Source organism: Narcine bancroftii, chromosome 4, assembly GCF_036971445.1.
Source record: "Narcine bancroftii isolate sNarBan1 chromosome 4, sNarBan1.hap1, whole genome shotgun sequence".
Classification (NCBI taxonomy): Eukaryota; Metazoa; Chordata; class Chondrichthyes; order Torpediniformes; family Narcinidae; genus Narcine; species Narcine bancroftii.
In genome coordinates this window covers 225,563,365-225,590,448 of record NC_091472.1, presented here as the reverse complement: position 1 = coordinate 225,590,448, position 27,084 = coordinate 225,563,365, and the positions used below count along the sequence as shown (strand labels likewise).

Genomic DNA, 27,084 nt, shown 5'->3' with positions numbered 1-27,084 from the left:
CTGCACTCCAAGCACTTAGTCTCCAATCAGATTAACTTTCCATACTCCCACCCAGGGTTTTGCATCCTTTCTGATCCTGACATTAAATCTCCTAGGAGAATCAATTTGCCTTCCATTAGATTGTGGCTTTCTTCAGAGTCAGAATAAATTTTTCCCTTGGCCTTATCTACAGCTTCCTAAGGTTAGGCAAATGTGACAATAGCCATTGTGTGCTGGTTTCACATTCCAGTGAGTGAGAGAAAGGTTAATGAGACATTACTTACTTCATAGGATGCTGACACATGGTCCCATGACAACCTTGCTTACCATCTCAACTCTGCCAATATTTTGTGTTGTCTGCATACTTCTAATCGGCCCAACTACATATGCACCCAAATCATTTGTATTTATACAACTTCAGGATTGAAGGGTAGCCACTTAGACCAGCGATGTGTTCAAAATTTCTTTAGTTAAAGGATTGTGAATCCGTGGAATTTGTTGCCACAGGCCAGATCATTGGGTATATTAAAGGCAGAGATTGATAGGTTCTTGATTAGCCTGGGCATCAAAGGTTATGAGGAGAAGGTCATGGAGTGGGTGTCAGAGAGATCCACCAGGAGGCGGACTGCTGGACAATGACTCAAGACCGGCCGAAAGGGGCACCAGGTATTGGAACCAGGACACCAGAGGGCGCCAAGGGCACCAAAGGGTTCCCGATCATGTCGGAGGTTCAGACCCGGGGCTCAGGCTGCCGAAGGCCTGGACTGTACTCCGCGCGCTGCGGCAGCGCCGGAGGCAAATCCACGTACACTCGGGGACTCTCCCGTGCTTCTCCTTCTCCGACCGTTGAGTGGGAAAGGTTTTGATTGAATGGGGGGGGGCCACACTGAAAGCCAATGGAGGCCCTCAGTTGCAAGGGAGATGGGTCAACATTTGGAAGTGGAGTAGTGGTGTTTCTTTTATTGTAATAAAGGAATGGGTTCTTTAGTATTAATTATATTTTATTAACTCACGACTGCGTAGGACATCCATTTTCTTCTCCAACTCCCTCTAGTGCTCAGGAGGATCACCAACTCTCAATCACCACTGTGTTCTGTAACCACTGGATATGAGTTGGTGCTCTGCTGTCTTTCCATCTTATCAAAATTGCTCGTCTGGCCATTAATGAAGTAAAAGCTACTATTTTTTTTTGAATTGAATTCAAGGAAATATTCTGTTCTAGAGAATAACCAAACAAAGGGCATGGTTCTAATTTAATCTTAAGAATCTGTGATAAAGTTTTAAAGAATTGTTCCCAATATTCTTGTAGATCTGGACATTCCCAAAACATGAATCAAGGAGGCCTCAAAAAATTTTACATTTGTCACATAGTGGATCAACATCAGGATAAAAATAATCTAACTTTGGACATATGTTTTCTATGGGAATGTATTTACTTCTGTGTGTTCACATACTAAAAACTTCAACAGTCTGATTTCATCCAATTGGGTATTTTTTCCCCCCAATTTTTTTTTACAGCTGATTGGGTGTATAATCGGCCGACAAGGCAGCAAAATCAATGAGATCAGACAGATGTCTGGGGCGCAAATTAAAATAGCTAATGCAGCCGAAGGCTCAACAGAACGTCAGATAACTATTACTGGATCCCCCGCCAACATAAGCCTTGCACAGTACCTCATTAATGCAAGGTAAGAAAATTTAGCCTCATATTCTTATGGGGAGGCAATTGTTCTGTTTTTTGTTAGTCTTATTAACACCATGAAAAGAAAATCGTGAAGGAATTTATTAATCCATTAAGTGATCAAAAACTCTTTAATTTGAATTTTGCACAGAAAATATTTGGCATAATTCTCAATTTGCCAACCTTTTCTTGTGCCCAGTATGCTTCCAATTTCCTTCTATTTCTGATGTGCTCCAGTTAAATTAGTTGCATCTTTTTTATTTCTCATGGAGGATAAGGGGATTGTGTAGGTGAGGGAGAATACATCAGAGCAAAGTAGATGTGTTGTTATTGAATTCACAAGGTTCCAGAAGTGCAAATGTTTCTAGCATTAATGCTCAGCATGCAGTGCAAAAGGAGTTGGAGATTATTTTATTCAGTAAAACTAAAGAAACGCTGTCATTTTGCAAGAGTGAAAAATAACAAACACTGTTTAATCTGAACACTATCACAAAGGTATGTGGAAAGTGATTTTCTGTACATGGATATTTCATTTTATGATACGAGTTAGTGCAGTGCAGATTTACAGTACTGTAGCATTGTACATTTCTCAGGAGCATTGACAACATCATGTTAATGCAAAGAACCACTCACATACAGAGCCTTTTTTAAACTTGAATTTCCCAAGATTATGGCAGTGTCATGCTAGATTTCACGTGTTGGATTAGCACGACCTTGAACTGTACTCTGAGCATTTCCTATCCCAATAGAAAATAAAGGGTTCAGCATTAATGAGAAGAGGTTACCATCAACCTAGAAATTCCACACAGCAAGAAGCTTACGCCATGCACCAACCAGGTTACAGAAAATACTAGGAATACTCGCGTAGGTATCTAGGAGAGAAACAGTTAATGTTTCAGGTTATAACTGTACAAATGGTGATCACGTTGGCTGTTTGTTTTTGTTTTGTATTCTTCCTGGAGCATCTTTTAGTACTTTTGCATGACCTTTCTCTCCAGAATCATATTTTCTTGTCCTTGTGCTCCGATCGGTTCTCTGATTTAATTATTGTCATCCTTTAAAAACATTTTTTTCACTTTGTCTTAGTACCTTGCTGTCTGTTTAGAAATACTTTGTTTGGGTTGACCCTTTTTAAACTTTATTTAATGGTTGATTGTTCTGTTTGCATTATGATTTGAGACTAAGCAATTTTTCCCAAGGACATTACTTGATTAATTAGATTTTCCATCCTTAAATAGGCAAATGTCTCCTCTCAAAGTAACTATAATAATAGGTCTGAGTTCATCCAGGTCATGCCTGAAGTTCATCTGTGACCCTTTGTTGCAACTGCACTGGTTTAAGGGTCTAGTCATTCCATCTCAGGCTACACATTACCAAAGGCATTTTTATCAAAGCTAATTGAAGAGCATCTACTTCCCAGCAAAACTGTATTCTAGTACAAATCAGTGTAACTTGACAATATTTGGTTGATTCTTGCAGAGAAATTAGGTTGAAAATAAGCCCCCTCACGACTCAAAATGTTGACATCAAAACTGGCTTCTAAACCTAGCCAATACCTAGTGTCAGCTGTTTGCTTGTGTAGAGCTCTAAGAATCCTTTCATTCTTAATGTTTTCTTTGATTTTCAGATGAGTTTGAGTATCCTTGATTTTTGAATCCATTCAGCTTTCCATACTATTCTACCAATGATGTGTCAAATGATAGCTGATCAAAGGACCTGTTGTGTTTAAAAATGCCTGGTCAAATATATATTTTTCAGTTTGTTTCATAGCTGTTTTAGAATTCACAATTGTATGTTGCCTATTGACATATGGATCATTTCAAATACAAACAATACTTTTTCTAATTTGATCGATATTAAGGGAAGTGAGGGGTGGAGGGGAGATTGCAAATTATAATTACCTGTGTACACAATTTAGTTTTTTTTTAAACAGCCTTGATAATGGTTGCCTTTTGATTTTTGAATAGACAATGCAAATAATTTAATGATGGCTACACAACCCCCCCCCCACCCCTGGCTGAATGAGGCAGAGGGGCTTTTAGACCAGTCATTCATGTAAAGTCTTTCTTGAAGGGATATGTAGAAATAAAGCTGAGGTGCAGAATATCTTTTAACTAATACAAATTGCTCGGTCACAATATGTGTATCACAAAAGAAAAACTAACTACAAGAATTACTGACATTGGGCAGCATCGGCTGCAAGAAAATAACTGGGTTTGTTTCTGGCTGATAAACAGGTCAAAGTAGAAATTTGGCACAGTTTTTACTGGTGAATAATTACAGATTTTGAGGATAACAATTTGTTAGAATCAGGAGATCAAAGCCTATGGCAATTTACAAATCCTAATTGAGGTGAATGCACAGAAAATAGTTGCACTGAAGCAAACCGTTGACTCATTCAATCCATGCCAGCTAATATGTCCCACCTTAGCATTCCATACTTACTCAGCCTTTTTGTATCATTGTCTAATTTCACCTTAATTACGAGTATTCCAAGTGATTACAAGTTCCACATTATCATAATCTGGTGGAAGAAATTCTTGGTTTTCTTTTTCTGGTGAAATCATAAATTCCAACCTTTCTCTTTTCTTCATGGGGGCAGGGCCAATTTCTGCTCCTATCAAAGCCTTCAAAATCTTGAATCAGCCTGCAGCTTTCTTTTCTTTCCTGACAAAGATAAACTTGCAATTTTGATATTATCATATCATTTTAATTTTTAATCCTCTGGTGTCTTTACATCCTTATAACATGAGACCAGAACTGTAAGTGTGACCCAGCCAAGGTTCAGGAGAGATTTAGTTTAATTCTGACCCCAGAGCTTGGTTGACTTCTATTTAGTCTTATTGACCCACCTTGTAAATTTGTTTTCCAAAATAACCAATAGTTTTCTGATCCATGGAGTACTTTCATAATAAGATGTGACTTCCTTATTTAGATACTTGGAATAACTACTTTGGCCCTACCTTCACCCTTGTAACTGCGTACCTAGTCATCCTGCATGTTATGACCTTCATTCGTGTATGCCATGGTACCTAATTGAAGGCCTTTTCTAAATGCTGATGTATTACATCTACTTGATTATTCCCATCTACTCTTGGTTGCTTCAAAGAATTCAATAAGGTTCTGAAATTTATCTTGTCAAGTTGGTTTTGTTTTTGGTCCTAAAATCTTTTTCTAATTTGGTGAGGATTTTGTTATTCATGCTATTGCTTGATTGGTCTGTTCTTCCCTCGTGCTATCTCACTTTTTTAGTTCCAGGTAAAAGGTGAAGTAGCTGCTCGTCCTCCGCCACTACATCGTTTTCTAAAGAAATGTTAGATCTGTGCAATAAAAGGGGTTCAATCAGAAATTAGTTTCTTTAATTGAATCATTTCTTGTCTGCCAATCCAAAATTAACCCAATTTTCCTTTTGATAAACAGTAAAATAGTTAGTGAAACCTCGTTAGGACGCGATTCGTTAATCCGCGGAATTGCTTATAGCGCGGGTGTCTTTGGATCCCAAACTGCTAAGGGGTGGGATGATGGCAATCAGTCGGCAACCCAACTCCCCACGCCTGATAGCCCCCTCTCCGCTGTCCCTGCCCTCCCCCTCCACGCGGGGCTTCGGGGCAGGGGCTGCCGCCTCAGGACTTCTGTTCCACGACTTGGCGGTAACGCGGTATGAAATCTTGGACCCCAACTACCACATTCTAACAAAGATTTACTGTATTTTGTTCTGTTGCTACTTCTGTCAAAATTGAATTAGTGAATGCAGGATCAGTTTTAAATTTTTAAAATTAAATTTAGACCTACATACAGGATCAATTTTGACATTTAAGGAAAATTTGAACAGGTACATGATGGGAGGGGTGTAGGGGATGTATGGCCTGGGTGCAGGTCATTGGGGCTAGGCAGAAGAATAGTTTGGCATAGATTGGTGGGGCTGAAAGGTCTGTTTCTATGCCCTAGATATGTATGGCCTACAATTATTTGGTTTTTTTCCGTTGTCTCTTAATTGTTAACAGAGCATTCAGTTATTGCTTATTTTCCTGTTTTTGACTATGGTCTAATAGTTCTGCAGTCTTTTGTCATGTTTTCCTGTGCTTTCCATCTGTTGAGAATTAATTTCTTTACTAGTGACCAATTATCTCCCATATCCTCATTCATCCATGGTGTTTAATTTGTCCTTGAATTCCAGTGGAATATTTATTTTCTAGAGTCCTAGACTTTTAAACATTTTCCCCATTGCTATCCTCTACCAATATAGTCCATTTTATTTCCCTAAATTAAATCCACTCTGTTTTTCATTTTTAATATCCCTTTCTTATTCTATCATTATCCGACATCATGCTGCAATTATTCAGGTATTGCCCTGTTTTATAACCTCCTAGTTTATTCTTTTTTTCCAGGTTCAGAAACACCATTGCTGCCTTCTTTGGCTTTTTACATATTTTATATTTGTTGTTGATGCTGTAAAAATCCCATTCCCTTACCCTCATTGGTTAATTTGGAGAGGAGTGCAGGGGCTGGAGTTGAATTCCTCTATTTTTAATGGGTTTTTTTTCCCCGTTTCCTCACCCTCTATTGGTTCCTCTGTGAAGTCTTTTTTAATACAATTTCGAATTCCACATCTCTGGTTAGCATTATTATGCCTAATGAGTGCATCTGGAATCATTTTCCCACTCTTAACTCTTTTTAAATATGTTGTACTTTCCAATCTTAAAGCTCCCATTACAACAGCTATTTCTCAGTCATTTCTCTTTCGTTCCTCCTCTTGCAATGCTGCAAAAATCTTAATTCATTTCAATAGCAGATTCTCATTTAATTTTTAACATTCTGTAATTGTTTTTCATCCTGTACTATCATTTTGTTTTTTGTTTAACCTTCACAGGCATTCCTCTTTTTAATTTCCTCCCTTACCTGATTTCTCTGCACCTTTTAAACCTGCTGATCTCTAACTTTTTCCAGTTCTGCTAAAGGGGAAATTGACGAAAAATGTTAACTGTTTCTCTCTCCACAGATGATACCTGGCCCATAGAGTATTTTTAACACATTGTTTTAATTTTGGATTTTTAACTTTTCTGTAGTTTAATTCCCTTACCACTTGTCTTTATTTTATTCCAAGCCTTTCCCTGAAACAAAACACTTTTAAAAGCTTTGCCATCTCCATGTTGATCTTTTCTCCTGGGGAACTGGTCCCACTAAACTCTAATAACAGGCAGGCTCTATTTAACTCTTTTTAGTCCCAGCTCTGGGGCCAAGTGGCCTTAAAAAGAAACTCCATGTATGTAATTCAAATGATGATTATTACTCTCAATTCACTGTTTCCTTATTCTTGGTGCTGTCAGAGCAAGGCCTCCTACTCTAACTTATAGAGATGGTTCCAATGCTGGTCACATTAATTGCCTTTCAGAATTCTTCTCCACTCATCAGGCATGATTCTTGTTCATGGTTACGAGATATTTGTCTTTTATTATAATTATAGAATTATCTATTGCCACCAGTAACCTTTCAGTAAAACATATATCAGTCTGCAAGCTTTCCTTGCAGTTGCACTCACAACCAATGCATCGTGCATTTCAGCAGAGCTGAACCAGCTTCTCCACCTCGCACAATCTCTGCACTTCACCTAAACTAGCTTCTAAACAGTCATAGCAGTCGTGTCCCATCAAAAAATACCCCCTTGTGTTATTCATCAATACTTTGCATTTCATCTCAATCTTGAGCCAGAGTGGTTCCAGACAAAGGTGTTTCCTCCAGATGCTGGTATCTGGCATAGTCTCATTATTCACATGTTGCGGTCCTGTCACATGCCTTGTCTTTCATCTCTAATGTTACTTAATTTGTGAGTGGCTTGCAGTAATCTTTCATAGAAGGTTTTGTGTTTATATTCCATAGATTTGCTTGTTCTAAGAACATCTTTGTGCCATCTCTTTGTTAAACTCACTCTAACAACTGTTTTTTTAAAGCTGCTTTTTATATTTGTTGATATTCTGAATATATATTTAACTGCTGTGACAATTACGGCAAGGCTGTTAAATGCCACTCCTTTCTTATGCTGGAATTTCTGTTGGTTTGTTTCACTTACAACACATGTCAAATTAGTCCAGTTCTTGCTCCACAAATTAAGTGGGGGAGATTATCTTACTATTCAATGCCATGGTGATCTTGTTCTTGAATGCATGCAACAAGTGAGTATCTGCAACCTTACAACGTAAAATAAAATCTAATTTGCATCTTGGGCAATCGTAGGCATCTGATCCAAAATCTTGAGATGCTGCCCTGTAGTTATAGCACTCTTCCAAAAAAAGCCACGAGGAAACAATTTTACAGTATTCGCCCTGTCAATTCTCCCTAAAACCTTGTTAAATTAAATAACACTAAATTAAGATAACCTCAAGAATATGTACATATTCTGCGCAAGATTTCCTCAGCCAAGCCTCTTCAGGCCCATGGTCAGTAGTGAACTTTCTCTGCACCACCTCCAAGTAAGTACCTCTTCCTCTAAATCAGGAGAGCATCTGCAGTATCTCAGTTGTGGCCTCACCAAACCCTATCCTTCAAAACTTCAATACCTCTATCCCATTCCTCTAACAATAAGACTCTTTATTGTCATGCACTAATATACAAGGTGCCATAATACACAAAATTCGTCAACTTTCGCTTGCTGCAAAGGCACACAGGGGTGCCACGAGCATTGCCTGGTGCTCACAACAACAAGAAAAAGAGAATCCCTTCAAGGTCATCAAATCTCCATGTTTTCATCTCCAGAAGATCAAGATTCCATTTACCACTTTAATTATTTCCTGTACCAAAATTGTAGCTCTTGTACTTTTTAAACAAAGGCACCCAGGTCTATCCAAAAGTTAATATTCTTGTATTGTATAATTTAAGTAATACTCTAATTTTCTAATCTTTCTTCTGAATTCATATAGCCCATCTACCATCTGTTGGCCCATTCACATCTTGTGACTATACCTTTAAAAGTTCCTTGTATCCTCACAACTAACAATTGTGCTATCAGAAAACTTAGATGTAATTAACTTGGTGCCTTTACATAGATCATTAAAATTGATTTTTATTTATGTTTTCAATTTTTGTGTTTGTAACTGATAGTTTACATTGAGAAGGTCATGGTATGTTGAACTATATGACTATAAATATTAATGGAATGCATAACCAAATTAAAAGGAAGAGGCTATTAAATTACTGAAAAAAGAAATAGATATAGCATTTGTGCAGGAAACGCATCTAACCGCAGTGGAACACAATAAATTAAGGAGAGACTGGGTAGGGCACGTAACGGCAGCATCATATAATTCAAAAGCCAGAGGTGTAGCTATATTAATAAAAATGTACCAATCAAAATAGAGGAGGAAGTAATAGATCCAGCAGGGAGGTATGTAATGATAAAATGTCAGATATATTCAGAATTCTGGAATTTGATCAATATATAGGCACCTAATGAAGAGGATCAAAAGTTTATGCAAGATTTTTTTTGAAGATTGTAGATACGCAGGGGAATATATTGATAGGAGGGGACTATAACCTTAATTTGGATTCAAAGATGGATAAAACTGGACAAAAGACCAGCAAAAAGAACAAAGTAGCCAAATTTATGGTTAAATCAATGCAGGAAATGTAACTTTTGGATATATGGAGGAGGCAGCACCCAAGGGAGAAGAATACTCCTATTATTCGAGTAGACCTAAAACATACTCAATGATTGACATGTTCCTGTTGTCAGCCCATATTCAAGGGAAAGTTAGGAAAACGGAATATAAAGCTAGATTGCTGTCTGATCATTCACCCCTGTTATTAGCAATAGAACTGGAGGACATCCCACCAAGAACATATAGATGGAGATTAAACTCCATGCTACTTAAAAGACAGGAATTTAGAGAATTTATTGAACGCCAAATTAAAATGTACTTTGAAATCAATAAGGAATCAAGTGAAAGACAAATTTATATTATGGGATGCAATGAAAGCCTTCATTAGAGGGCAGATAATAAGTTATGCAACTAAAATGAAAAAGGACTACAATCGGGAAATAGAACAGTTGGAAAGGGAGATAGTAAGTACAGAAAAGGAACTAGCAACTACATATAACAAAAAGAAAAGAATTGACGGAAAAAAAATAAAATACAAAACATTATTAATGTATACGGTGGAGAAGAACATAATGAAAATAAAGCAGAAGTATTACAAGCTAGGAGGAAAAAACGCACAAAATATTAGCCTGGCAACTTAAAACAGAACAAGCTAAAAGAATTGGCATCAAGGAAAAAGGACAAACAAATTACATACAACCCAACAGAGATTAATGAAAACTTTAAGGAATTCTATGAACAATTATACCGAACTGAGAACTAAGGGAAAGAAGACAAAATAGATGAGTTTTTAGCTAAAATTGAACTACCGAAATTGCAAGAAGAGGAGCAAAACAAATTGATAAAACCATTTGAAATAGAGGAAATACAGGATATATTAAAAAAGCTGCCAAACAATAAAACGCTGGGAGAGGATGGACTCCCAATAGAATTCTATAAAACATTTAAAGAGTTATTAATTCCTCCTCTTCTGGAAGTAATGAACCAGATAGAAGAAACACAAAACTTGCCAGATTCATGTAAGACAGCAATAATTACAGTTATACCAAAGACGGGGAAAGATCCACTAACACCAGCAGCGTATAGACCAATATCTCTACTTAATTCAGATTATAAGATAATAGCAAAACTATTAGCAAGCAGATTGACCGAATGTGTACCAAAAATAGTAAAACAAGATGAAACTGGATTTATTAAGAAAAGACGAACAGCAGACAATGTCTGTAAGTTCATTAATTTAATCCATGCAGTACAAGGAAATCAGAAGCCAACAGTGGCTGTTGCTTTAGACACAGAAAAGCCTTTGACAGGGTAGAATGGAATTATTTATTCAAAGTATTACAGAGTTTCAACCTACCAGAAAAATATGTTAATTGGATTAAAGCATTATATAAGGGACCATTGGCAAAGGTGACAGTAAATGAATATGTATCGAACCAATTTAAATTATCCACTATCTCCCTCACTGTTCACTTTAGCAATAGAACCATTGGCAGAACTGATAAGAACAGAAAATAAGATAAAAGGGATAAAAATAAAGGAGGAGGTATAAAATCAGTTTATTTGCAGATGACGTCATAGTATACGTAACAGAACCAGAAATATCAATTAAAAAACTACATAAGAAATTGAAAGAATATGGAGAAATAGTGGGGTACAAGATCAGCACAAATAAAAGTGAAGTGATGTCAATGAATAATGCGGATTACACCGATATTAAAAAAGAATTATCGTTTAAATGGCAAACACAAGCAATCCGATACCTAGGTATTAGATTAGATAATAATTTAGGCCACCTATACAAATTAATGAAGAAATTACAGGATGACTTAGAACATTGGAAAGAATTGCCACGAACATTGATAGGGAGGGTAAATTGCATTAAAATGAATGTCTTCCCTATTTCAATCATTACCAATTCCCTTAACAGAGAAATTCTTCAATGAACTAAAGAGAATAATAAGGAAATTCTTATGGAAAGGGGGGGGGGGGAGGTAAACTGAGGATAGCACTAGATAAATTAACAGAGTGGTACAAACAAGGTGGTTTGCAGCTACCAAACTTAAAAAATTATTATAAAACAGCACAATTAAGGTATTTTATCAGATTTTTATCAAAGGGGAAAACCAGATTGGACCAAGATAGAGCTAGATAAATTAGGGGAGAAGGTACCAGAACATATACTTTATAAGTGGGATGAAAAACTGGTGCAATATAAAAGTTCACCAGTACTGCATCATTTACTCAACATATGGAAGAAGAAAGGAAAAAACAAATTACCAATTACCAAAATTATTATTGACTCAAAATCAACTAATCCCTTTCATAATAGATAACCTTTCCTTTAGAGAATGGGAGAGAAAAGGAATTAAAAGAATAGAAAATTGTTTTTTGGGAAATAATTTATTATCATTTGAACAAATGAGTAGAAATATGGAATAACTCATGGTACAATGTTTGCATACCATCAACTGAAAGCCTACTTAAAGGACAAATTGGGAAGCAGACTGAGATTACCAGAAGGAAGCAGCTTTGAATATGTGATTACAGAAACAACGATAATAAAAAGATTTATAACAAACATCCAGCTGCAAGAGAAGGAAAATAATGAAATAAGCTATAAACCCAAACAAAAGTGGGAAAAAATTTAAACATAAAGATAAAAAATGAAATATGGGAGAAGTTATGCTCTGGAACTATAATAAACAAGGTTACGCATGATACAGCATAATTGGTTACACAGGCTATATATCATGCCCCAAAAGTTAAATAAATGGGATCCATCATTATCAGATAGATGTTTTCACTGTAAGAAGGAAACGGGAACAACAGTACATGCAATTTGGGCATGTGAGAAGGTGGAAAAGTTTTGGGAAGAAAAGCAACATACCAAAAAATCCAGAGATCTTTCTTCTCTGTAATATAAGAAGTAAAGAATTAGGCCTTAAACTGGATGAAGCGCAAAAAAGATTTATTATGATAGCCTTAGCTGTAGCAAAAAAATGTATAATGTCAACTTGGAAATCAGAAGAGAGCCTGAGAATACAGCAATGGTACATAGAAATGAATAAATGTATTCCATTGGAAAAAATAACATATAATTTAAAAAACAGTCACATTATTTGAACCGTACATGGAACAGAGAGGGCCTACCGCAGACCTCCACCCCCTAAAATGATAAAATGAGAAGACAAAATGACCTGATCCAGTGTGTAAAAGTAGATGACACATTTTTCTTGTTTATTTTCATTGTGTGATGATATTGTTTAATTGTTTTATTGTATTGTATACATTGAATGTTTAATGAGTTTGAAGGGGGAGGGAAGGTAGGGGCGAAAAAGGGGAGAAAATGCCACTGTTTATATCAAAGAGGGAAATGTTTGTACATATTTTGATTGATATGGTTCATAGTGTGAAAAATTTTAAAAAAATTTAAAAAGAGGTCATGGTGAGACCCCCTTAAAATGAGATTGATGGTAGTCTCTTAGTGTTCCTGGATAGGGAGATCTAGGATTTACATTTAAAGACAATGAAAGAACAGTGATTTGGTACAATGATGTGTTCTCTATTATTTGCTACCTGTGTCTTGAAGGTAAAGGTCACAGATTTGGGACAGGCTATCAGAGTAACCTTGGCGAGTAACAGCAGTTTGTTTTGTAGATAGTCCGAACTCTTGCCACAACCACTGGTTGAAGGAATGAATGATAGTTTGAATGGTGTCCCAATCACACAGGCTGCTTTGTCCAGTTCCTTACTGTTGTTGGAGTTGCACTCATCCAGACAAATTGAGAAAAATCCTGACTTGTGCCTTATAGATGATGGAAAGTCTTTGAGGTGTCAGGAGGTGCATTAATTGTTGCAGAACACAAAATTATCCTTGTGTGCCAGCAATCCAACTTCTTTGTAGGCACCTTTAGTGGAATGCAATCCAATTTTCCCCACTCAAGCAGAAAGGTAACTGGAGAAGGATACTCTTTCAAATGTTTAGTGTAACAATAATTTGAGTGAGTGGAGTAATTGATGAGCCAGCTGTTCTCTGTTCTTTAGTGTCAGGTTCATTTACTTGTTAAACTTGATACTCTTGTTCATTGGTTCACTTGTTATTTTTTCTTCCAAACTGAGGAAAGCACCAAGCAATTAACTTCAGAGCCTTCATACAATTAACGATTTGACAAGAATTTCCTGAATTCACTTTGCACCAGGTTGGTGTGAGATGCATTCTGAAGAGCGCTTGAGTGGATATTTATTAAGCAAAAGTAAAGTAAATTTTCTAAAAGATGGGGGATCCATTGCCATTCCCAAATCAGTCAGTAATGTTTTTGTTCATGCATATCACCAGATGAATGTTTGGAAATAAAATGTTATGATTTTAATCACAACATTCTTTTACCTGCTTTGATTGGTATTTACAAGGATAGCATTAGTGTGTGTAGGAAAGAAAAGGAAGAAAGTGATTAGAAGAACGTATTAAACTATTGATGCAGAATGTGAGGAAGCTTGAGCATTATGACCAAGGATAAATAGGTCAGGTTGTATGACCTGTGTCCATTTATTTTAAGTCTGCTTAGAACTTTTTTTAAATTCTCTCTTTCAGGCTAACATCTGAAGTTTCTGGAATGGGCCCTCTTTAATTGTTCGTGCAGCTCCCTCAGCTATCCATGTCATGTTGCCCACCTGCGAAAACAAGCAACCTGCTTCCACTCTGTTTGTACAATTTGTATATTACAGTTCTGCCTCATAGAAGATAGTTAAAACTTTAAATTTTAAGGAATTATTCTGAAGATCTTTTCCAAATCCAGTCCTCCAAACTAAACCCAACTTCCCATTGCTTCATGTTTTAATGTATGTTTTTTGTTTCAACATTAAGAAATTAATAATTGCTTGCAAAAATGTATTTGCAGATTATTTTCTGTATACTTTTTAGTTTAGTAATTACTGGTAACATGATTGCAACTTTTTTATAAAAAAAATAAACCTTGATGTAATCCAATTATTTGAAGTTCAATTCTAAAGTAATAAAGGAAGGTACATGACTGGACATGTGATGAAATTCAAACTTGTTACGTGCTCATCACCTATTGCGTCTTCTGTCAGCTGCTGTTCAAACGTACATAATTTTTTTTGTGCAGCACGCCTGTTTTGTTTCACTAAATATCCCTGAAGGTGTAATGGAATGCATAATTTATGATTCATGTATTGTCAGGTGACACAAATTTCTTTTTGTGTTCAGTAAAACTGATATAAGCTGCATCTGATTGTTTAGATGTCACAATTGTTCTATAATCGGAGTCACCACAATCCCTCTAACCACACACCCTTTTTTTCAGCATTGCTTTTAAATTCACCTGGATAGTCTTTCTCATATTCCCTATCAAATCGCCCAGTTCACTGGAAAAATTATACCAAGTGACTCACACATATTGGGGAATTAAGAGACTATATTCAACAGGAAATTCTAAAGCACCCCAAATCCTGAGAATATCAAGAGTTTTACTGTGACACCTTCTAAGCTAACAATATATCACAATTTGCTTCACAATTATGACTGGATAAAATTTGAAACTGTGCCACATTCAGGTGATTACCAAGGCAGTCAAAGAACTATGTATTAGAAAGCTGAGAAAAAGGGGACTTTAAGAGGAGCCATTTAATCTCTGGAGCTGAGGGAGCTTTCAAAAACTGAGCATGTAGTGTCACAAAGAATCAGAGGTGCAGAATTAGAAGCTTTCATGGTTTTTCGATCAAGTTATTGAGAATATAATCTGTGCTACAAATAACAAGCCCAAGTAATAATAAAGCTGGGGAAATGGGCTCCATGGTATATGAATTGAGGACCTAGTATTAATAAAGCTGGGGAAATGGGCTCCATGGTATATGAATTGAGGCAAGATCACAGTTTGGAAATATGGCAGGTAAATTGTGTATACTTGCTACAATCTTGGTATCGGTACTGTGGGATCTGAGGGAATCCCAGCTGCTGTTCTAAAACATTGCAACAAATTACTTTTGGTCAAGGGAAGATGCTGGGTGAGGGATCTCAGCTCCCATGATCTCAAGCCATTAATGAAAGGAGTCTGACTGTGATGATAACATGGGCATCTTGCTGCCTACAACAGAAAATGTCATTGCCTGAGTCCTCTCCAACTATCCTTTCCAATAACTGAAGAGCTTCTGGAGCTGTGGGGTTGGTTTCTATGCACCAGTAAGTACAAAAAATATAAGCAGTAAATCAAAGAGAAATCTAGAAAGCAACACTGATCACTACCCTGTTGTCCATTAAATGAGAGTTAGGGAGAATCCTCAAATCAATGTGTTATTGCTGAAACTCTCAATTATATTTTCCGCAGTACTACAGCTTGCCCCTCCAGCAAGCTCCCACCTGGTGTCGAGCTAATATACAAAACAAGTGTTTCCCTGGTGGGAAAGGACAATGTTGTTGCTGATCCACTCTCGCAGCCCACGATCCACAACCTGGCCCCTGGCCCCTGGCCTGAACTACACCCAACTTCCTTTCTTTGGCTTGGCTTCGCGGACGAAGATTTATGGAGGGGTAAATGTCCACGTCAGCTGCAGGCTCGTTTGTGGCTGACAAGTCTGATGCGGGACAGGCAGACACGGTTGCAAGGGAAATTTGGTGGGTTGGGGTTGGGTGTTGGGTTTTTCCTCCTTTGTCTTTTGTCAGTGAGGTGGGCTCTGCGATTTTCTTCAAAGGAGGTTGCTGCCCGCCGAAATTTGAGGAGCCAAGATGCACGGTTTGAGGCGATATCACGGATGCACGGTTTGAGGCAGTGGTCAATGTAGCAGGCACCAAGAGATTTCTTTAGGCAGTCCTTGTACCTCTTTGGTGCACCTCTGTCACGGTGGCCAGTGGAGAGCTCGCCATATAACACGATCTTGGGAAGGCGATTGTCCTCCATTCTGGAGACTTGACCTATCCAGCACAGTTGGATCTTCAGCAGCGTGGATTCGATGCTGTCGGCCTCTGCCATCTCGAGTACTTCGATGTTGGAGATGAAGTCGCTCCAATGAATGTTGAGGATGGAGCAGAGACAACGCCGGTGGAAGCATTCTAGGAGCCGTAGGTGATGCCAGTAGAGGACCCATGATTCGGAGCTGAACAGAAGTGTGGGTATGACGACGGCTCTGTACACGCTAATCTTTGTGAGGTTTTTCAGTTGGTTGTTTTTCCAGACTCTTGTGTAGTCTTCCAAAGGCGCTATTTGCCTTGGCGAGTCTGTTGTCTATCTCGTTGTCGATCCTTGCATCCGATGAAATGGTGCAGCTGAGATAAGTAAACTGGTTGACCGTTTTGAGCTTTGTGTGCCCAATGGAGATGTGGGGGGGCTGGCTGATGGAGGACCTCAGTTTTCTTCAGGCTGACTTCCAGGTCAAACATTTTGGCAGTTCCCGCAAAACAGGACGTCAAGCGCTGAAGAGCTGGCTCTGAATGGGCAACTAAAGCGGCATCGTCTGCAAAGAGTAGTTCATGGACAAGTTGCTCTTGTGTCTTGGTGTGAGCTTGCAGGCGCCTCAGATTGAAGAGACTGCCATCCGTGCGGGAGAGAGATCCAAAATGAGTGGTGGACTAGCCTCCCCAAACGAACCCAGCTCAGCGCGGACATTGGCTACTTCAGGGGTTTTTACGAGGCTCTAAAGGCTGTGTACGGCCCATCTCTGCAAATCCAAAGACTGCTGCGCAGCTCATACGGCAAAGTCCTCAGCGACAAGATCTCCAACCTCAACCGATGGTCAGAACACTTCCAATCTCTTTTCAGTGCCAACCGCTCAGTCTAAGAATCCGCCCTGCTCCAGCTCCCTCAAGAGCCCCTAAGGCTAGAGCTGGATCAAGTCCTCACCCGGGAAGAGACATATAAGGCAATTGAACAACTGAAAAGTGGCAAAGCAGCAGGTATGGATGGAATCCCCCCAGAGGTCTGGAAGGCTGGCGGCAAAACTCTGCATGCCAAACTGCATGAGTTTTTCAAGCTCTGCTGGGACCAAGGAAAGCTGCCTCAGGACCTTCATGATGCCATTATCATCACCCTGTACAAAAACAAAGGTGAGAAATCAGACTGCTCAATCTACAGGGGAATCACGCTGCTCTCCATTGCAGGCAAAATCTTCGCTAGGATTCTCCTAAACAGAATAATACCTAGTGTCACCGAGAATGTTCTCCCAGAATCACAGTGCGGCTTTTGCACAAACAGAGGAACTAATGACATGGTCTTTGCCCTCAGACAGCTCCAAGAAAAGTGCAGAGAACAAAACAAAGGACTCTACATCACCTTTGTTGACCTCACCAAAGCCTTCGACACCGTGAGCAGAAAAGGGCTTTGGCAAATACTAGAGCACCTTGGATGCCCCCCAAAGTTCCTCAACATGGATATCCAACTGCACGAAAACCAACAAGGTCGGGTCAGATACAGCAATGAGCTCTCTGAACCCTTCTCCATTAACAATGGCGTGAAGCAAGGCTGCGTTCTCGCACCAGCCCCCTTTTCAATCTTCTTCAGCATGATGCTGAAACAAGCCATGAAAGACCTCAACAATGAAGACCCCCAACTAGCGTAAGCACAAAAGGGGGGTGATGAGATTCAGGCATTCCAAACTGCTGTCATGGGCCTCCGCCTCGAAGACCTAAAGCTACTTTGCAACGTCTCCTCCGACACACCACATCTGATAGTACCACAACAATGGAGACCGCAATCCTTCAAAATGGTCCATGACCTCGCGCACCCGTCGATCAAAGCCACAGTGCGCATGGTGGAGGAGCGATTTGTGTGGCATGGCCTCAAAAAACAAGTCACCCAGGTGGCACGTAACTGCACTCAGTCCCAAACCTCCAAAGTCCATCACCACGAAAAGACCGCAGTGCAGCAGTTTGATTCCCATGCAAAGAGGTTCTAGCACATCCACATAGACATCGTGGGCTCGCTACCGGTGTCAAGGGATGTCTGCTACTTGTTGACCATAGTCGACTGGATGACAAGGTGGCCAGAAGCCATTCCATTTAAGGACACTTTCGCTGAGTCCTGTGCCAGAGCTCTGCTCACCCACTGGATCGCCAGGTTCGGGGCTCCAGCACACATGACGAGCGATAGAGGTGCCCAGTTTACATCCGCCCTCTGGTCACAGCTGGCAAACCTGGGGATTAAGCTACACCACACTGCCACCCACCATCCCCAGGCCAACGGATTCGTGGAACAATTCCACCACCACCTCAAATCGGCACTCATGGTGCAGCTAACCGGCCCCAACTGGGTGGATGAACTATCCTGGTCCTACTCGGCATCAGGACAACCCCCAAGGAAGACCTACAGGCATCCTCTACGGAACTGGTGCAAAACATTTACACTGAACATTGGGGGCAGGGAAGAACTGTTTATGGTGGACAGGCTTAAAGCAGCCCACTTAGACCTCAGTCAGCTGGTAATGGCGGCCCAATCCAAATGACGGGGTCGGCCACCTAAGCGGTGAGATCTGGTGGGGGGGGTGGTTTGTGTGGCAGCGCAAATCGATCACTGGCGAACCGACTCTGCGTGTAATGCCACGCGAGCAGAGCAGCCACGTGAAGATGGCACCGTTGGGGGTTCAACAGCGCCTCGAGGCAGTGTGGTGATGTCACCGCCAGCATGGGGCGGAGCTCACGCCGGCCCTTAAAGGGAACGCGCCAAGATTCAAATAAAGCAGTTCAACTGAAACCTCTACTGACCTGTGGTGTGTTTCAGTCATTTTGAGATCTATGGGGAGAGGGTAGGCGTCTAATAAGGTGAACCTGTTAGGTAATCGATGACCATCCGGTACTTCTCCCCACTTCACCACTACCACTTGCGGCCTCCAGGGGCTGTTACTGTTCTCCCCATTTCCATTTTTATGAATTCCTTGTCCCTGGGGCTGTATCGCCTGCTGTTAGTGGCAACTGGTTTGCAGTCCAGGGTAACGTTTTGGAACAGAGGGGGCAGAGGGTGGACAAGCTACAGGTCAGATGCCTTGCTCAGATTTCTGGTGTATGTTTGGGCCTATTCAGGAAGACGGCCGTGGCCTCCAGTAATTGGTTATTACTGACCGTGAAGGGAGGGGGTGTTGTCCATCAAACTGCATCAGCACACCCTTAAGCTGGCACTGGAAATCCAATCCCAGTATGACAAGTGGGTAGAGGTGGGGTGTTATTAGCCCCTCATTAGGGTCATGGTGCAATACTCGCGGATTTCTGAAGAGAGGGATATGGAGGCTAACGCTACCTTGCGCTTGGCCGGGGACTCAGTGAGGGAATAACGTTTGGCCGTGCCTTGGTGTATAAAACTCTCTGTGCTTCCCGTGTCAAACAGGCAGTCTATCATGTGGCCGTTTACCTTGATGTCCATCATTGATTGACCCAGCTGATGTGGTCTACTCTGGTCCAGCACGATGGAGGCTAACATCAGCTCACTGTCCAAGTCACTGCTGCTATATCGTTGGGACGGCTGTCACCAAGATGGCCACCCTGGAGATCGCGAAGATGGCCACCCTCATGGATCGCACGTGATAGAGTCTTGGAACAGAAGCTGGATGTGACGTCGCCTTGTGTCGTCGCGCACCTGTTCCGAATGTTTGGTTCTTGGCCACTGAAAATTCTGCCAAAGTGGATTGGCCCAAGATGGCGACATGGGTCGTGGTCACGCAGCACTGCTAGAGTGGGGTTTTGAGTGGCATACCCTGGCATAATGCCCTTTCCTCTGAGCAGGTAGCGCTACGGGCCAGACAGTACCTCCACGTTGGCCACAGTAGTTGCATCTCATGTGCTAGTGGTGGCAGCGGCAGTCATAGACCCCAAGGCCAAAGATGATGTCACCCATTCTCCCCACCTGTTGGCTGAATGGCCTGTTGCATAGGCCTCTGTGTTTTGGGTAGTCTTCAGCGATCAGGTCATCTGCACTACTTCCTGAAGGGTCTGGTTCCTCTTCTCCAGGAGTCACTCCCTTATGTGATGGGAGCAGAAGCCAGCGACTAGCCCGTCGCAAATGAGCTTCTCCTGGTATGTCACTGTAGTCACATCCTGGCACCTGCAAGCTCACTCCAGTTCCCGCATGGCCCTTACAAAATCATCGACTGACTCACCAGGGCCCTGACATCGTGTGTCCAATTGGTACCATGCATTCATAGCATTCATTGGAGGTCCATATTGCTGTTGCAGTAAGGCATTGCCTCGTCTTACCTATTATAGTCACGGATTATCTGGTATGCTTGGTGTCCTATCATTGTCGGCTGTGATCTCATGGTGCCTCATGTAGGCCTTCAAGCAATGTAGCCACATGTCCAACCTGATGGAGGTCTCTGGTTCCTTGGGATAGTTTTCCAGCTTCTCCAATCTAATTGCCTTGTCCAAGGCAATTAAAATTTCTGATTAATAGATTGTGGCATGATCATTGACCACTTGCAGACACGAAGTAGTCAAAGGCTTTATTCATCAGAAAACCCCAGCATGCCTCTACATGGTGCTGGCTCACATCCACGGCAGGTATGGAGGGAGGAGACTCCCTATCAGTCTTTATTAGGGATCTTATGGGGAGGAGCTACAAGAATGGAAGATGGGCCAGCCTGCCCAGCCCAGTGAGATCATGTCTGCAGTACCACGTTCCACCACAAAGAGTGTTTTGTGGGAGATACTTGTGTATCCATCCTGATGTTGCTTTTTGATCCATTTTGTCCAAATCTGTTCGTGCTGACACAACATGGCATTTTCTGTTTGGTTCAGTACTTTATGTAGGAGTTCTTGGATTTGTGGACTCTTCAATGCTGATAAAAGTTAAGTTTTACTCATATTTTCTTGGTGTCAGCATGGCTTATTGTCCCCAAGTCAGAATTTTTAAATTTCAATATTGTTGATCACAAATAGAACAGCGTTCTGCAGGCAAATGGATGTAAATAATCTCACAAGTAATTTGAAAACGAGCAGGGACAGTTTGCCACTCCAAATAATGTTTCATATAACATTACTAAAAGTTTGCTGTTCATTCTTGTTCCTTTTCAGAGCTTATTTAGTAAATTTGGTTTCATTAGGTGGAAAAACACCTTTGAAATAATGAAAGTAATTATGTAATTGTTTTATTGTGAAGCTCATCAGGGAAAATCTGCAAAAATCCAATCAAATTGTGGAATTCCTGATAGTTCAGCATTTTGTTCACTGGGACCCAGTCCTCATGTCTGCACTACACACCAGGACCCATCCCCACGCTGCCTTTTCCAGCAACTGGAGTTGGTGTGAAAGTGAGAGTCACACTTTAAAAAATGCCAGTAACAAGTGCCTAATTAATTAAAGCCAATGAAAGGAAAGAAATGTTGCATCCATGATGGGAGTGGGAAGTATAGGAATGGGATGAGAGCCTTTGGCTCAATAGGTTTCAACGAGCAGAGGCTTCACACAACCAGGTAACCCTTCAACCTTTTTAAACCACTCAAACACACTAATTGTTTAAAGGCCTGGTATTAGATACTCAAAGTAATTGGCAATATTGAAATTAAATAAGATATCAAATTAATTAAATGAGGATGTAGGGTGAGGTGATGTGTTGTAGCTGCAAGATGTATGAACAGGTGGACCCGCTGTGGTTCCAATTGACAACGTCCACAGCAAGTGTTGGTTCCCGGAGGAATTCAAGCTCAAAGTTGATGATCTGGAAACTGAACAACTATCACTTTGGGGCATCAGGGAGTGGGAGAATTACACTTGTGTTTGAGATATTGTGTTTCAGGAGGCACTCATACCCATTTGATTAACTGCTTCAAATTCGATCTCTGGTCAGTGACAAGAGAGTGTGACTGCTAGTGAGGCATTACCCCAAGGTAATGCTGGAGGACCTCAGCCCTTCAGATCATCCATTACACAAAAGTGCTGAAGAATCTCAGCAGGTCACACAGCAGGCAAACAAATGTCAAAAACCAGACAGGCAACTGGATAAAAAGGTTGTAGATGCAAGAGGGAGTGTGGAAGAGAAAATCTGAGAAGTGATGGGGCAGAGGACGAAGAAGGGTAGGTCTCTAATAGGATAGCTACCTGAGTCACCTGGAAATTGGCTCTGGATTGATTAGATGAGGGAATTAAATGGGTGGCTTAGAGACTAGTGTGGGAGAAGTGGGGTTGAATTCGTGCAACATTACCACCAGTATTGGGGAAGAAGGGAGCTCTTCCAATGAATCCAATGAATGCGAAGGGCTTCATCTGAATCAAAATGGGATCAGAGTCCTGGCAAATTGCATAGCTAGGGCGGTGGATAGGGATTTAAATCAAATAGTGTGTGTGTGTGTGTGTGGGGGGGGGGGGGGGGTAAAATAGATTGGAACATATGGATAAAGTTAAAAGGAGGAATGCAGGAGAGGTTATTGAAGTCTCCAGAATGAAGATAGGCAGAATGTTTAGAAAAAGGTAAAAGTTTAATTTTGGGGAACATTGAAACAAATGTGATAAGGGTCCTGAACACAAGCCTGAAAGTTTAAAAAAACCAAGTAGATGAGGTAAAAGTGTGGTTAGAAATGAGCATGTATGACATTGTGGGTATGATGGAGATATCGTGGAGGGAGGTTCAAGCCTACTCAGGGAAAAGGCAATTCTGGATTTGATTGTGGAGTTTAAGATTAAAAAAAAGCTTGAGGAGGTAGCGATCATTACATGGTAGAATTTGGAGTAGTTTGAGAGGGAGAAGCTAAAATCAGTTGAGTGAAGGTAACAAAGGTTGTATAGGAGAGAAGCTGGCAACGTTGATTAGAAGGAGACCCTTGCAGGGAAGGCAGTGGAGCAGCAATGGCATGAGTATCTTGGAATAATTCACAAGACGCAGGATCATTTCATCCCAAAGAAACAGCAGGATTTTAAAAAGAAAGTGAGACAACTGTGGCTGACAAGGGAAGAGAGAGACAGCATCAAAGCAAAATAGAAGGCAAACAGTATTGCAATAATTAGTGGGAAGTTGGCAACAAACAAAGCAAAAAGGGGAGAAAAGATGAAAAAATATGAAAGTAAACTATCCAATAACATAAATCAGATATATGAAGTAAAAGATGCAGAAATGGGTGTTGGACTGCTGGAAAATGATGGAGAAGTGGTCACAGGGAATAAAGAGATTGCAGATGAATAGAATAGGTATTTTGCATCAATCTTGACTGGAAAATACCAGTGATTTGCTAGAAATCCAAAACGGTCAAGGGGCAGAAGTGAGTGTAGCTGTTGTTATGAAGAAGGTGCTTGGGAAACTGAAGGGGGCTGAAGGTGGATAAGCCACATGGACCAGATGGACTACACTCCAGGGTTCTGAAAGAGGCCGTTGAATAAATTGTGAGCATATTAGTAGTGATCTGATAGGAATCGCAGAGAGTCGGGAATGGTTCCAGGGTAGTGTAAAATTGCAAATATCACTGGACTTTTAAAGAAGGGAGAGAGGCAAAAGACAGGAAATTTTTGGTCAGCATAATTTCAGTGGTTGTCAAACTTCTCAAGCCCATTAAAAAAAATTGATTTTCTGTTTTGGGGCAGCACAATTGACTTAGTGGTTAGCACAATGCCTTTACAGGACCAGTGATCACGACTTGGGTTCAAATCCGGCACTGTCTGTAAGGAGTTTGTACGTTCTCCCCGTGTCTGTGTGGGTTTTCCCTGGGAGCTCCAGTTTACTCCCTCCATTAGAAACATGCCGGGGGTGTAAAGTGGGTGGCATGAACTCGTGCACTGAAATGGCCTGTTACCGTGCTGTGTGTCTAAATTTAAAAATTATTAAGGTTGAGGTTTCAGAATATTTGAACATTAAGATTATTTGGGCAGGAAGGGTCATGTTGTACCTCTAAATTTAAAAAAAATTACAACACAAGGTAAAATAGACTGAAGTCAGCATGGTTTCCTTCAGGTGAGCGTGTGCCTGACAAATCTGTTGGAGTTCATTGAGGAAGTAAATAATAAATAAAACAGGCAAAGGGCAGTCAATGGTTGTAATTTACTTGGATTTTCAGGTCTTTGACAAGGTGCATACATGAAGCTGCTAAACAAGATAGAACCCATGGTATTACAGAAAACGTACTGGCATGGACAGAAGTGTAAGGGATACTGGAATGTGAGGAGTCAAGCAAGTGCTCATTAGAAATGAAGTATTATGGGTTAAATCAGGGTGAAGGGATGCTGGAATGGGAGGAAGGGTTATAAAAGTATAATAAAATAAGGATCTTCAAAACAGGATAGCAAGTAAGATAGCTTTAGCAAGTCTTGGGGATTGATTAATGAGTAAAGAACAAAGACATGATATTTCCTGGCTAACAAGTTTGCAGGAAGGCACATAAACTGATAAGAAGTTAGAATCCACGTGGGCAGAATTACCTAATGCTAAACAAATCCAGGAGGCAGAAGAATGTTAGGGGGAAGGTATCTCTGTACTGAAATGAAATGTATAAAAGTTGGGTCAGCCTCAGTATCTGTATGTATTCCCAGGGTAAGGGGAAGGACCCAACTTTGCATTGTTGTAATAGTATAATAAAAGTTCTTTGTTCTCAGTTTTTGTCTCGTGTGAAATCTGTGAAGGCATCTCTGCTTCTCACAAATGAGGGCTCGTCCGGGATCCCACTCCCTCCACTGACAGAGTGCCCGACGACGAGGGTAGGTGCACCCCGGCTGATTCAGCTGGACTCACGGACGGCGGGTGACTGGTCAGTGGATGAAGCGAGTGATATCCGAGAAGAGGCATTGAGAACAAACGACAGGAGGACGTTAAGGAAGCGCGCTAGGAATAGCTACTGGATCCCGGTAAGAGGAATTTTATTTACCTGTTAGTATGGGAGGTGTGAGAAGCAAGGGAAATAGTCCTAAGGAAGGACGGGACAATCAGATAACTAAGCAAAGTCTGTTAGGATTAATGCTATCTGATTGGGGTGCGGGGAGAACCCGTGGGAAAGACAAACAGACCATGGTCAGGTATTGCTGTCTGGAATGGGTTAAAAAAAAACCCGATAAAAGGGAATTCAGTATATTGGCCAAAGTTCGGATCCGATGAGGACTGGATGTGTCAGGCATTGAACATTTGGCTCTATCAAAATCAAAGAGATAATATTGAGAGCAGAGAATATGCAGCCAAGCCTGCTGGCTCAGGGGATCGTTTGATCAACTGGTTTTGAATGAAAAGGAATGCAAGGACAAGAAAGATAAGGAACTTTTTGTCCCTGAAACACAAGGATGGGATGTGTTACATTCCCTTCCTCCACCTTATGCTCCTCCTATGCCGGCTCCTATCTTCCCCCCCCCCCCCCTATGCTCTTCCCTTCTGCACCTTCCCCTCCTCCCCCACAGCTAAAGAAAGGAGAAGAAAGTAGGGGTGGTATGATGACCCTTCATAAAGTACTCGATTACCACCTCTATTGACAAGAGAGAGAGGCGACTTTAATTCAGAGCAGTGTGAGACCCTCCGGGAAGAAAGGGCAGAACCCTTTGATTCATTTCCCAGAGAGCAGGAACCTAGACATAATAAGCCAGAAACTAACTGGATGAGACCTTTACGGGAAGTTCTCATGGGAGGGGGTCTCAGTTTTGTAAATGTGCCCCTGACTAGTCCAGAGGTGCGTAATTTTAAGAGAGAATGCCCAATGCAAGCCAGGGAGACGGGGCCTTACGCACTGATGTGTTGGAATATAGGGGTTAATTAATCATAGAAAATATGTAGAATATATGCTTATGTACTATTCAGTTTGTATACATGAATTCAGTACTATGTCTTCTTTGGCTTGGCTTCACGGACGAAGATTTATGGAGGGGATAAAAGTCCACGTCAGCTGCAGGCTCGATTGTGGCTGACAAATCCGATGCGGGACAGGCAGACATGGTTGCAGCGGTTGCAGGGGAAAATTGGTTGGTTGGGGTTGGGTGTTGGGTTTTTCCTCCTTTGTCTTTTGTCAGTGAGGTGGGCTCTGCGGTCTTCTTCAAAGGAGGTTGCTGCCCGCCAAACTGTGAGGCGCCAAGATGCACGGTTTGAGGCGATATCAGCCCACTGACGGTGGTCAATGTGGCAGGCACCAAGAGATTTCTTTAGGCAGTCCTTGTACCTCTTCTTTGGTGCACCTCCGTCACGGTGGCCAGTGGAGAGCTCGCCATATAACACGATCTTGGGAAGGCGATGGTCCTCCATTCTGGAGACGTGACCCACCCAGCGCAGCTGGATCTTCAGCAGCGTGGACTCGATCCTGTCGGCCTCTGCCATCTCGAGTACTTCGATGTTAGGGATGAAGTCGCTCCAATGAATTTTGAGGATGGAGCGGAGACAACGCTGGTGGAAGTGTTCTAGGAGCCGTAGGAGATGCCGGTAGAGGACCCATGATTCGGAGCCAAACAGGAGTGTGGGTATGACAACGGCTCTGTATACGCTAATCTTTGTGAGGTTTTTCAGTTGGATGTTTTTCCAGACTCTTTTGTGAGGTCTTCCAAAGGCGCTATTTGCCTTGGAGAGTCTGTTGTCTATCTCGTTGTCAATCCTTGCATCTGATGAAATGATGCAGCCGAGATAGGTAAACTGGTTGACCGTTTTGAGTTTTGTGTGCCCGATGGAGATGTGGAGGGGCTGGTAGTCATGGTGGGGAGCTGGCTGATGGAGGACCTCCGTTTTCTTCAGGCTGACTTCCAGGCCAAACATTTTGGCAGTTTCCGCAAAACAGGACGTCAAGCGCTGAAGAGCTGGCTCTGAATGGGCAACTAAAGCGGCATCGTCTGCAAAGAGTAGTTCACGGACAAGTTTCTCTTGTGTCTTGGTGTGAGCTTGCAGGCGCCTCAGATTGAAGAGACTGCCATCCGTGCGGTACCGGATGTAAACAGTGTCTTCATTGTTGAGGTCT

The 27,084-nt window shown here is 41.2% G+C and overlaps 1 protein-coding gene and 1 long non-coding RNA gene across 44 annotated transcripts in view; one reads left to right on the top strand and one right to left on the bottom strand.

Moving 5' to 3' along the window:
• LOC138761651 (poly(rC)-binding protein 3) overlaps window positions 1-14,502 on the top strand; it is a 139,113-nt gene extending 124,611 nt beyond the window's left edge. For 35 of the 43 annotated variants that reach the window (XM_069934141.1, XM_069934136.1, XM_069934140.1 and 32 more), the window contains 2 exons: window positions 1,498-1,667; window positions 13,847-14,502. In XM_069934141.1, the coding sequence (XP_069790242.1) occupies window positions 1,498-1,667; window positions 13,847-13,883 (207 nt within the window). In that variant the 3' untranslated portion in view covers window positions 13,884-14,502. Of the gene's footprint in view, window positions 1-1,497; window positions 1,668-13,846 lie in introns of those variants that run through there. The other 8 variants (XM_069934162.1, XM_069934173.1, XM_069934166.1 and 5 more) reach the window with 2 other exon arrangements.
• The window catches only part of LOC138761655 (uncharacterized), a 37,875-nt gene continuing 14,448 nt past the window's right edge, over window positions 3,658-27,084 (bottom strand). Inside the window, exon 3 of the long non-coding RNA XR_011356417.1 lies at window positions 3,658-4,327. This is a non-coding gene — a long non-coding RNA (uncharacterized lncRNA). The remainder of the gene's footprint in view (window positions 4,328-27,084) is intronic.